Source organism: Sceloporus occidentalis, unplaced genomic scaffold (genome assembly GCF_023333645.1).
Source record: "Sceloporus occidentalis isolate IW3139 unplaced genomic scaffold, rSceOcc1.0.p SCAF_37, whole genome shotgun sequence".
NCBI lineage: Eukaryota > Metazoa > Chordata > Lepidosauria > Squamata > Phrynosomatidae > Sceloporus > Sceloporus occidentalis.
In genome coordinates this window covers 7,138,045-7,151,737 of record NW_028317017.1, presented here as the reverse complement: position 1 = coordinate 7,151,737, position 13,693 = coordinate 7,138,045, and the positions used below count along the sequence as shown (strand labels likewise).

The 13,693-nt window shown below is 38.3% G+C and overlaps 1 protein-coding gene across 1 annotated transcript; it reads right to left on the bottom strand.

Moving 5' to 3' along the window:
- Positions 1 to 632: 632 nt before the first annotated feature.
- Positions 633 to 10,365, bottom strand: LOC149297784 (meiosis-specific nuclear structural protein 1-like). Its single transcript, XM_089488225.1, has 10 exons — positions 10,360 to 10,365; positions 8,752 to 8,967; positions 7,388 to 7,515; positions 6,633 to 6,735; positions 4,446 to 4,675; positions 3,996 to 4,212; positions 2,813 to 2,920; positions 1,857 to 2,114; positions 1,591 to 1,716; positions 633 to 737 (listed from the first exon to the last, which is right to left on the bottom strand). Exons 1-10 carry the CDS (start codon positions 10,363 to 10,365, stop codon positions 633 to 635), a joined length of 1,497 nt encoding a protein of 498 aa, XP_089344351.1.
- Positions 10,366 to 13,693: the final 3,328 nt, after the last annotated feature.

Below are 13,693 nucleotides of genomic sequence, written 5' to 3'. Positions count from 1 at the left end.
ACTGAAATGTTTTCTCTACAACTCTGTTTTGTGAATAAATCTGATTGGTTTTCAAACATCCTGTGTAACAAAGTAAATTATTTATTCATGGAACGAAGATTACAACAGAATAACACAAACACCACCACAAAGAATTACAAATAATAATATGCCCTAACATTAAAATGATGGAAAGCAAAGCAAGTATGTGTCATATATGTGTGTTTTTATTTATTAAGCACTTACAGATGTACCAAGTGCTTCAAAATTCAAATGATATTAAACGTGGAATAGTCTCTGAATGGAATATATTATGCAATGTGGTATTTAATTAACTATTAATTTCTAATTAATTTTGGTACAGATTTTGTATTTTATTATGGTACCTACAGGCAGAAATTATCTACAAGTCCATTAAAAAATACTTTTGTTGTATTTTATTGGAACTGCACAATGTTTTATTTTGTGCTGTAGTGAATACCAGTAAAGTGGTTGTATGGCTGCAGATTAATTACATTTGATTAACCACAATATTATTGTTCTTTAAAATGTTATTTGTGTAGTGTGGCTTTAACAGCAATCTGTACCAGGGATACACAGACTGATGGCAGCGCACCATCTAGTGGTGATGTCCCTTATAGAACAATTCAGGTTTAATAATCCCAGTCGTCAGAAAACACGGATGCGCTTCTTTTCTGAAAAGTGCTCCGAAATTCTTCATCAAACATGTTGAGATCTTCTTTATCCTTAAATATTCCCTAAAATGGCAAAGAAGATTAATAACATTTCTCATATACAATAAAAATTATCTAATTATCATAGCCTAAAAAACCTGTGTGCTCTGTAACTATTCAGCATTGTTAAAATAAAAACAAATTAAAAATGATTAATACATATTATAAGGCATACCTAACGTGATCTAACATTACATCTTACTATGGCTTTGTGAATTCAGTTATTTATTCTTACATTATTAATGTAAAAACCTCATGGCTGGCACTTCTTATAGGGGGCCCAACGCATGCTGACCCCTGAGTCAGCTAAGGTGGGTAATAATGGAACATTATATCTCTAGTTGATCATATAATGGCATTTCATAAATCCAATCCCTATGGTTTTGCAGTCTCTCATCCCAGGTGGAGCCCAACATCAAACTCTAAATCCATCTATTGTAATTACTGCTGTGCTAGCACTCAAATCACGCTTGAAAGCTGGAATAAACTATGCTACAGGGTTCAGCCATAGCACTGGGTTCTTGTTAAATCCCAATGTGCTCAAATTTCTTTCATGAAATGTGTAGTCTTCCTGTCATTTTGAAGATTACATTTAAAAAAGCAGTCATTTGCACAAACTGGCATCCTAGGTAACCAGTAAGAGCAGGAAACCTTTCATTTTTCTACAATAAGCTTGATACCTCACTACTTATTAGAGCATCTAAAGGCTGCCTCCATTATAAAGACATTGTATTTCAGTGTTTGAATTTGGAGTAAGAGGAGGCCCAACAATTTCATGGTCAAGAATCTCATAGTGAATAATTCCACTGCGAGAGAGAGTGAGTGAGTACATAATGTTTTCTAGTTTAGCACCACTGGCTTGACCTGTAGGACTTACCTTTGGTAAATACCCCAGCAATTTAGTGGCATGCTCTTTGAGAAGTTTCTGTCTCTCCTCTTCAACAATCGCACGACGGAGTGCTTCTCTTCTTTCTTTCTCTTCCCTTTCTTGAAGTTCGCGTTCCTGTGCAAATGATAAATGAGCTTTAGTATTTCTTCTTAACTATGGAGCTATGTTACATTTCATTCTTAGGAATAGCTTAAAAGGCGTCAATAATTTAAGTTAATACCCACTTGTGCTTTTCTTTATATATTGTAACCTACCTTGTCTGCAAATAATCGTTGCCGTCTATCTTCAAGTAGTTTCTCTACAGCTCTCTTGTGCTCAAGTTGTTTCATCCTTCTCTTCTGTGAATTCATCTGTTCGATGCGGTCATCCTCTGCGAATTTGGCCAGCATGGCTTGTCTGAAAGCTTCCTCTTCTTCTTTTGCGGCTTTCTGCACAATTTGCTTAAATGCCATTTGCTCCTCAAATGTTTGCTGCAATTCGAGACGCTGGCGGATTTTCCTCTCCATATCCGCCTACAGGATTCAAGTAAAACAAATGACATCACATCCATATACCCAAGTCCAATATTTTTAATTGATCCGTTGTAGTTGTCATCCACAATATCTATAGTAGATGTCACTACATTGGATGATGAAGAAAATGTAAATGTGTATACGCCTATCCAAAACCTCTGACATACATTTAAGCAGTTTTAAGATACTTGTGGGGAAATAAACTGCCTGCATGTTTTTTATTTAACTATGCATTTTACATACTGGGGTTGGCCCATTATAATGCATGGTAATATCCTGTCTTGATATATAAATAAATAAAATACATTTAAAAAAACAATAAAAATCAATGCAAACCAAATTGCTTAGTTTTTTTCCCCGAGCGCTGAAAGGATTAGAATGTGGGAGCTCTTGAAAAGGTAAACAAGATATGCTGTTACTAGGTCTAAAAGCAGCATTTGCACTATCCTCTTAACGTCTGCATTGGCTCCCTCGAGGCAGGCCTCTCTGAACAATAAACGCTTTAATCCCCTATTAGACAGCATTAATCTTACAAATCTCAAATGGGATGTCCACCAAACAAGTTATTTAAGCATAACAGATTGCTACTGCAGCTAAACAATAAAAATCAATGAGTTCTCGAACAAAACAACAATCCAGCTGCGGGCACCGCAGTATTTGGAAAGTGCTTTGCTCTCTGAAGCAGTTATATCACTCACAATTTCTCGTTGCCGGGCCTCCTCTGCTTGTTCTTCCAGATACAGCTCTTCACGCATTTGCTCCAACTCCTCTCTCTGTTGCTGCTCCTTCTGGATATGATCTGCAAGCTAGAATAAAACAATGGTTACGCGGTGTTAATACTTCCAACTGGAAATATTCTAGATAGTACAATATATATAAATGTATACAAAAAATATAGAAAGGGAAGCACACCCTAAAAAACATTCACATTCAGATTCCAGGGTGCTGCTGAAATGACCAGCATGTACACGCAACAAATCAAGAGATCAGCGCACATCCAGCAAATACTATTTAAAAGCACCTATCTGAGGCATAAATGTTGGGCAATCCCCAATATATATGGTTTAGATAGTTGCTGGGTGTGCACCGCTCTTTTGCTTTGTTATATCTGATTGTATAGTCTCTCTTTTTAGCAAACCATCACTAGCCTTGGAATCATGTATAGTTTATAATGTAATTCTGCCCTGGTTAGAATGTAATGTCAGTACAGAAGAGAAAGTGATTTATTATTACTTTAACTTTGTGGGATGCAGACAAGTATATATATATATATATATATATATATATATATATATATATATACACATATATATATAGGCTGCTCTATACAAATCAAAATAACATGGGTAATTAGACATGCAGGATCTGTACCTACTTGCAATGACCCCGATAACTTTATTACAATGGGAAGGGTTCTAAATGTCTTTAACAAGGTGAACAAACAGGTAGCGTCCAAGTCCACATAAACGCGTGAACCAGGATATCAATTATATATAATGCCATACAAACCTAACACAATAACCTTCAGCGGTAGACTTCTAAAAATAAAATTATCACGAGAGGATACATTTGTAGCATTCCCAAATATACATGTACGCGTTCATATGAACTCTTTGGGGGAAGCCATAGTCTTGAAAACTTCCTTAGACATAAGAATAGAAAACGGCCTTAAAGAAAGAATGAGATGTGTATAAAACTTATTCTAAAGAATTACTAAGTAAAGGGTTATTCTAAAAGGACAGATTAGATGGACCAGTTTTTTAATATTCTGTTGTCACTATGCATCGACTGTACATCGGCAAATGCAGCACGACAGTGCTGGGTTCTGCTGATGCCTATACTGTTACTCAGTACTATTTCAAATAGATCTGTGAATAGTACCATTTCCTGAAGCGCCTTCTTTCTCTCCTCGCGCTCTCGGATGTCAGCCATGCGATCTTCTTCTCGTCTCTGCTGCATGTTGGCAAAAGCCAGGATTCTACGGTTTTCGTCTTCCACTTTCTCTTTTTCCAGTTTTCTCCATGTGGCCTGTTGCTCTTTGAATTCATCAATAAAACGCCTGGTAGCATTCGTTTTTTCTAGTTTCAGCTGTCTGTCCCTGTTGGCATAATGAATATATGATGTTAGCAGCAAATAATAGAAGCTAGCGTGCCTTTGAATGGTAAATACAATTGATAATTTGAACTATAGGGGACTTTAGGTAGAGTACACAATTGTATGGATACACTAAAAACAAATATTACCAAAACTTTTTACTATGAGGCTTAAAATTGATAGATAGAAAAGACATATCCTCCCCAAATGTAATAAACAGGCAGGTGTTTCACTTACGTCTCGTCTTCCTCGTAAATCTTCCTTACAATTTCATCGACAAGGACCTTCTCCCTCAGGAACTCCTCATAAGCTTCCTGTCTCTTTCTCTCTTTCTCTTCTAGTTGTCTCTCTAACTCCGATTGATAGAGTAACTTCTCCTGATAGCGTCTTGTTTCTTTGGCAAGCTCCTCTTCTGCAACTTTTTCATGTTCCTCCTTCATTTTCCGGGCTATCTCAGACTCTCTTTTCTGTTCAGTAAGAAGACATGCATTAGTTCTTAAACAAAGGTGGGTTGAAGACGTGTAATAATGACATTTTATCAACTAATGGGGTCACCTTAATTACAAAATGTTATATTCTGTATTTTCAACAGTATATTATGTATTGTTTTCTCTGATGATTTTTATATTTTGCTGTGGTCCAAGAGTCGTTCCAATACTCCACTAATAAGACTTAATAATATTAAAAGGCCCACAAATCTCCATCCCTGTTGAGCTCAAAGCAGGCATATTATATTTAAGACTCGCGTATTTGTTTTCGGACGAATGCATTTTTTGCACCGAACGTTACCGTTTTGTCCATTCGTCTGAATAACAAACTAAAGCAACATTGGACGAAAGAAACTGAAAACGAGTGCAATATGAAAATCTTAGTTACATTTGTTCCTTCGTTCTGCCGCCATTTTAACTACACTAAGAGGAGGAGAATCTTGCCATTTTGCCTGCACTAAGAGGCGGGATATTGAGTGAGCTGATCTTCGTTTGTCCAATCAGCTCACTACTGTCACGTCATGCCGAGGGCTTATCCAATGGTTGTGCCGCAACTTTGAAAGAAAAAAAAAAAGCAGACTAATAATGAAGAGAGCCTATATAAGAGCAGAGCAGGCAGGGGATCCGTTCATTTCACTGTGACTGCTTTATGTGACACTGCTGTGCTGCGTCTGAGCATTTTACAGAGTGAGATTCTTCTGTGTGACATTTGGTGAGCCTCAGCCTACCATTTCTCACAGTGTCTAAGACTCTTTAATGTTTTGATTTAAGATCATTAATTTAATTAAGATCATTTAGCCAGTACACTACTAACCTTAACCCTAGAACTCTAAGCTTATTTTCACCCTCTTTCTTCCATACATTGGTCTCAAACTACCTATTGAACTTCTACGCGTTTATTCAGGGCAACCGGACAAATGAATGGGATTTCCGAAAGTGGAAAACGAATTTTGTTTATTATGAAGAAAATGCCCCCCTGGAAACAAACACAACCTTTCTGCCGGCGCCCAAGTCTATTATTTCTTAATTCATCTTCTATGGGCAATGAGGGCATAAATGGTATTTCACATATCATCTGGAGTTACAGAAACAAAAGGTTACTAGTGCCCTGCTTAATTGAGCTTTTATATGTAACCATGGGTAATGAGTTAATAAGTGACATATCTTGTGTCCTAGTTCAGCAAATGCTTTGCAAAATTTTCAGGTTTGCAAATTCAGCGGATTTTTTTTTTTTATTTTACAGGTACTCATGTTGGAAAACACACTTAAGGCACATGTCCCATCTCATCTTCCTATTTAAACTTAATGAATGTAAAATAGAAAATATTAAAAATAGACTTTCATAAAACTAATGCCACAATACGGCAAAAATCTCAGAGGGTAGAGGTTGGAAAAGCTGCAGTGTCTTGTATCTAAAAACATGTGGCGTGTTCAAGTTCTAATAAGTATAATGGACCAGGGCTGTTCAATAAAATCATTATGAGACCTGTACTAAATCATTATTGAGGTATGCTTTTTAGGGGTATTCTAAACCTGTAATTAAGTAGATGAGCCTATTTCAGACATACTCAGGTCATATGAAATAGAAAAGCGAGTGATCAAAAGTAAAATTATGTACAGATTTCCAGGAAATTTAGTTCTAATCCTAATAAGACCTTAATGAGTTCGATTTCATGCAGGGAAACACCTAAAAATGAGTGGTAGTGAGAACACATTGTAGAACAAAAAAAGTACTGCGATTGAACCTTGAATTTTCTTACGAAGGGATGGGTTGTTGTTAGCTCAACCAATAGAAATATATCTTAATTATCAAGAGCCAAGAACCTTAATGACCTGCTAAGATACTCCTCCCTTACATGACTATAGATGTAATTTCTCAAATGAGCAGCCTTAATGCACATATATAACACGTACAGCACAATATATCTATCGTTACCTTATTTTCACATTTCAGCAGTTCTTTTTCTGCAACCTGGGCAGCCCGTTCCCTGCTGAGGTAGGCAGATTTTAGCTTTTGCTCCAGTTCTCGAAGTTCAAGGCTGTGGAAACCAGAGATCCAGGAACAATAAACAATGGAGATATCAGAGCCTGTGACTCATTGCGGTACCAGAATATGGAAAGCTTCCATCCTTAAAATAACTTTGAAATTAATTCTCTCCCGGGACATTACTACAGGGACTATAGCAAAGCCGTGGATCGGTAACATCCTCAATCAATATTAACATAAGAAAATATGAACCTGAGCTTTGCAGAGCAGAAACCAGCACAGTTATTATTATTATTATCCTTTATTTATATAGCGCCAAAAGTTTACGCAGCGCTTAATACAATACATAAATTCAAGGGATATGACAAGACAAGAATTGACAGACTAAGACAAACCGATACATTTGGTGGAGAGAGTTCCATAGTTTCTACACTTCCCCATTTACAGAGTTAGCATTACTGTTTCAGCCTGGCAGCTTATGTACAACTCATATATAGGAGGGCTGATGACACCATGAAATCATTCAATAGTGGAACACATACTTAGCAGTATACAAACCATCATGGGAGACCAACAGGTAGCTCCCCAGGTGTTTGAGAAATACAACCACACAGAAACGCTTGTCTACGGCAGACAATGCAACACGGAAGATGTAGTTTAAACTTCATCCCTCTTTGAACACAAAGGCACATGCAATGTGTTACCTGTTCTCTCGTATTTGCTGTCTCATTTTCTCATCTTTTAGTTTTTCATAGTTTATTCTGGCAATCTCTTGTGCCATTCTCTCTTCTTGTTCAAGCTGTAATTCTTTCAGCCTTCTATTTTCTGATGCCTGTGTACAGAAGTTAAGAGAATTATACAAGCCACATTGTGTGCACAGCATATAAAAAGAAAGCTCTCTCTATACGTTAGTAGTCAAAAAAATGTTCAACGTTTAAAAGGGATGTAAACACAGATACTACTTAATCGCATTGACTACTCTTTTAGGAGATACAAAGTTCCTTAACTGCTTACCTATCAACTGTAACTTACAATTCTGCCATTTTGGAGACAAGCCGCTGTTCCCAAAACAACTCATTGGTTACACGTATCAGTAGATGTGTAATGTGAAAGAACAAATGTTAAATGCCAAAGATGCCAACAATTTATGGCAACACAGAAATAGGATATCACCTCTGGCGGTGAGATAGCAGATACCTATGTCATGTCTGATGGCTTCCATGGCCTTTGTTGGTATATTACCCGGGTTACTCGCTGTGTTCTTACATTTACTTTTTGAATTTTCTAGGTTTATTACATGATGACAGTGAGGGAACTACTAATGGAATCTTATGCTCATTTGTTAATGAAGCAATTGCTATGGATCCAGGGCAAAACAAAATGTCCCATTGTGTCACATGAGTGAGGGGGATCATATTGTACATCTGCAGCAAGAAGAATTCAGTTTTATTCAGCCAATGCATGCGAATGGTGTGTTGCAAACTATTGAAATATATAATCAGTATTAGTTTGTGAACTGCAATATAGAATTTTTATGTAGTATGACACAGAATCATGTCTAAATTACTGCATTTTGATGAGTAGACTCCTGCCAGCTGTTAGAAGCAGTTGGTTTGAATTCTGGCTCTTGAGAACGCAAAGGGGTTTTAGTTATCATTCAAAAGAAAGGTTTCATACACACTTGTGTTAAAGGGCATTATCCCATTTGTGATCTTAGTGACAGCAGTAACAAGTAACGTTTCAGCCACCTGCAGAGAGAAGGAGTAATATATGTACAGATGGTGGGACTCCCATCACCCACCGAGTGCAATAAAGAGCTCTGTTTACTAGAAAGGTAAAATGATCCCAGTCATTGGTTTTGTACATATGTTGAGCTTAAAAATAATCAAATCTCTAAGAACGACTAAAAAAATTTGCACATTGTAAAAAATTATCTTGATTATATTTACATTTCCATGACTGCCAATGAGAAATACCTAAAATTTCATGCTATCAAATAAAAATGTTTGACTCTATGATTAATAACAAAGCATCCCAAACCCTCATGCTAAAGAGCAATGTGTCTTACTTGTTCAATGGCCTCCTCCATTCTCTTCTCATGTTCTTCATCTTGCAATCTCTTTATAAAGCGTTTCTTCTCTACGCGTTCTTCACTCTTCAATATTGCTTCCATGCGTTGCTCATTATTCAGTCTTTGAATTTGGTCCTCACGGAGGGACTCCTGCCTCTGTGCCTCTGCCAGCACCCTCTGCCTCTGAGCATAGGTTACATTCCGCCTTGAAACCTAGCGGGAAATAAATCCATCCCAATTGAACTTTTTACTGAAAGAATGGTATGCATCATGAAGACACATATTGATTGATTATTTAAATTATATTTAATGGATCACCTCAACCCTACATTCATGATCTCACTTATAGTATTGTGTAGAGTTCCCATCTGCAGAAGGATATTAATATTTTGGAGAGAGTTCTCACTGGTACTGAAGGTCACAATCTAAAACTAGAAGGTAAGAAGCTTATGAGTAATGTAAGGAATTTAAACATGGGAATTATGAAGGTCTGAGTCTTACATCAGGAAAAATGAGCAGACTGGATGGATAGAATGGTCCTCATCTGACTTCCATGTCTCTATATTGTAGCACACACACGATTGGCTATGGCTACACCCGTTGATTGGCTTAAACGGGAGTACTACAGAGTATATGCAACATGTGCACTTAAGTACACTACCTGGTTTCAGTAGAGGCAGCTTTGTGAGGAGCGGTTAACAGAAGTCTCATTTTCTAACTTCAATAAACTAATTCTCAAGCTGCATAATGCATTGGACCCAAAACAAAATGGACTCCAATATGAATGAAAACATAAAAGATGGATCACAATATCCCTGTAAAAATCTTATGTTTATTAGTTTGTTAATTAATTGCAAGAAAAAGATATATATCCAACCTAACAGCTGCTGACCAACATAATTAGGAATCAAGAGGTATATTAACTAAACGGCCAGAGCGGTTGCCAGTTGTGACAGTAGGGTGACAGCATCTGCCATTATTTCCAGGACATACATACATTTCACATGTTGCAGATCGGCACACGTGTAACGATACCCTGTAGCATGCTATGCATTCGTCATGCTGCAGGACACCACTTACTTGTGCTGATTAGCAATAGGTGAAATGTACAGTGTCTTGAAAAGAATAGGGGATCAGGTCCCCAAATAGACGGATACGTTGTACCCCAAGAGAACATGTAATAGGGCACGGTGACCTAAGCACCACAGCCAGGGCACATGATACATAATGATGGGGGCAACAGAGAAGAGAGAACATGACCCCCAATTAATAAAGGCTTGGTTCAAAATAAATGTACTGATCCTATTTAAATGGTGCATCCATCCACTGTGATTATATAGCAGAAATATCGTAAAGATAATAGTGATATGGTGAATACAAACACTGCGTTTAAATAATATATAACAGGCAATAAGGGTCACTATGTTATTACTTTCTGGAATCGCTAGGAGGCTATTAACCCGACCCCTGTATTGTTTCTATGACGTTACATAAAAAAATGCGCCACAAGGTATACGCGCAATGCTTTAAACGGTGACCGTGTTTAGTTCGGTCAGATCGCTGATCTGTTTCTCCCGGTCAATTATACAATTTCCGCGAATTTACCATCATGGTCACGGAGCCCTCGGCTTCCTCAGCTCTTATCCCGCCGATATCCCCCGGCCTTCACGACCTGTTTGCTTCTGTTGCCTAGGCAGCCGTGTCTCCTGGGAAATGTCACGTTCCCGCCCCCCGAAGGTTACGGAAACTCGCAATACACATAAATGTCGCCCAGACCCCTGCAAACGTCCATTTTGTTGGTTACCAACTGGCCGTTGTATACAATGCAGCAGTTACACGGTAACTTTCTAGGCGGCGCTACACGATAAGCAGAGTATTGCTTCAAGTCCACAGCTCCCCCGGCCTACAGCGCCAGTCTTCCTGAGCCAGAACACATTGCTGCCGCCTTAGTGTATTACATGAATAGCAGTGATTAGCCACACATTCGCATGGAAGGTCTCGGTAAATGTCCACATTTTACACATTGTAATTTAGGGCCAGGAATGTGGCCTCATCAGGACCACCAGGTTGTTCCCATGCACTGAGCCCGCTAAGAACCATGTTGTCAAAACACAATAAATCCCAAAGTTGGCATATAGATAAAAAAAAAACATTCTTAATTCCAGCATATTTTAGGAAATATAGTTACTTTTTCATGCCTAAGTAACCACATTGTTCAGTGTGCACCCTTGTTTGCATATCTCTGATACGTTGCTAGAGTGATTCAGTCACCTTCCTAAGCCCATACTTCTCTCTCATTTTCTCTCTCTAAAACTCCAAATCTCTTCCCTTTCAGTGCCGTTGCCTACATTTTTCATCTCGCATTCCTCCGCCTCTTGTATATTCTTCTCCTCAACCTACTTGTCATCACTCAGTCTTCACAGCTGCACCAGGCTTCTCTCTTTCTCTCATTCTTATTTTTAATTACACTTCTCCCTCTCCACCTCCCCACTCTTCTATCCATCTGTGTAACTACAGGATTTACATTCTCGCCTGGGAAATACCCGTGACTGAATATGCACTATAGAATCATGGATGGCAAACACATTAAGTGACTGACTGCTTGCACTAATGCAGTAAAATTATTAGTAATGATTCTTTGAGTACGGTCGGTAGCCTACATTGTATAGCTACACCTAGGAATGTGCTTAAATAGGCTAATGACTACTAACTTCCAGAACATTCATTACAGAGCAGGAGGCAAGTTCATAGGCAGCTAAACATCTGTTCCATATTTCTTCTCAGACACCCCCATTCCACTGCTTCTGTATTAGAAATACTTCAAAGCTTTTTACTACTCATAGGTAGTATATGATTGGGCTTTTCAAAGTATCTGTTCTCTAAAATAAAACAAGACAAAATATTTAAATGATGGAAAGCCAGAAGTGTGACACAACTTACTAGTAATATAGAATTTAGAAAGTCCACCTAGTCTGTCCATTTTGTTCCTTCCCTTTATTTGTGTCCTGGTTTTGTCTTAGATTTGGGATAGTCTCATTGTTATACCATACATGTATAATTCCCTCAATGCATCTACCACTTCTGTTGGAAAGCCACCTACCAGCCTCTGAGTGAAGTAAAGAATCTTTACCTGAAGACAGGTTTTGTGAAATGGTATTCCGTGCAAGTGCTGGTACACCGTTAAATAAGAAATGCCCGATCATGCTTAAGAAAAATTTAAGGGGAGCCATCAGGGCCGAAAAGTGAAAATGGAGCAAAAGTCTCAATCAGGAAAGTGACTCCTAAAAGCAGGGATACTTGATCACCCTACTCCAGATGTGACCTCAAGTATTCCACTGAGTGGAGGGTTAAGCAGACAAATATTGCAGCAATTTACTTCCCTCTTCTTCTGATGAGAAAATAAGCGACTCCTGGTCTAGACGTATGACTTTTCTTGTTGGTGGTATTTTAAGTTGCCACCTTTAAGGTTCTATTGTATTTTTAATTGTAATTGTATTGTATTATTAATTTAATTGTAAACCATGTTAAAACTTTGGACAGCATTACTCCATACAATGCTCCCATATTCTCTGCAAGATGTAATATCTATTAAACAAACGCCTTCATCCTTTCAGACACAACCTATTTTCATATAATGATGATGTAGACTGATGTACTCGGTTAGTGATAGAGAAGGCTGAATGATTTTTAAGAGCTAGGGATGTTATTCTGTACCAGCGATTATCAAGAGGTGGCAGTATATCACTATAAACATAATCAGATGGATTTGCATATTTGTCAAAAGTTTCTACAAAATAATTATTTTTAAAATAAGCTCATTCCTGTTGACATTGATGCTCTGTGCAGCCCTCATTCATTTATTCATTCATTCAATATCTGATATTTGATAAATTATGTAACAGGGTTAGATTTGCGTCTGGAATTAGCTACAACAAATGGAGTTGTAGAATGTTCTTAACGAAGGGTAGGAAACCTGCTGCTTACATACCAACAAACAAGTATTGTTCTTATTTTCCTCTTTAAGGGTAGTATTCAATAACAAACTGGTTGGTTGAGATTCCAGTAATGGTTGCGACTATGGTCGATACCTTTTAAAGGCACATAAAGCAACACCATGTCATTTTTGTTTTAAATGCTGTGGTTAGATACCTGGCTGCCTAAAAATCAAGCACCTAGTCATGCAGCCTGCATTTACAAACATTTGTAAAACAAAATGGGTCGTTCTGAATAGCTCAGTGAATCCAAGTGTGGTACTGTGATAGGATGCCAACTTTACAATAAGTCAGTGCGTCAAATTTCATCCCTGCTAGATATCCCACCGTCAACTGTGAAGTGGTTATTGTGGGAAAGTGGAAGTGTTTAGGAACAGCAGCAATTCAGCCGACCACGTGAAGTCACAGAGCGAGATCACCGAGTGCTGAGGCGCATGATGCATAAAAAGTCGCCAACGATCTGCTGATTCCATAGCTGAACAGTTTTAAACTTTCACTGGCATTAATATCAGCATAAAAACTGTGCGGCTGTCAGAGACCCCAACGGAGTCACTCACCGGAGAACCCACTAACGGCAGGTGCCTGGTCCTGTGCTGCTCCTTCTGCCTCATTTGCTGTCTCCCGAACAGAACAGTACTATACGTGCGCAACCTCAACTAACTTTATTCCTTATCCTCCTAAAACCTCACAGCCGCGGGAGCTTCATGGAATGGGCTTTCATGGGCAAGCTGCTGCATGCAAGACTCACATCACCAAGTACAATGCCAAGCGTTGGATCTGGAGCAATCACGAATCACCCTTCTCTGTTTGGCAATCTGATGGGGGAGTCGGGGTTTTGACATTACCTGCCTGACTGCATTGTCTGAACTGCAGTTTGGTGAAGGAGGGATGATGGCAAGGGGCTGTTTTTCAGGGGGTGAAGGGAAATCTTAATACTTCAGCATACC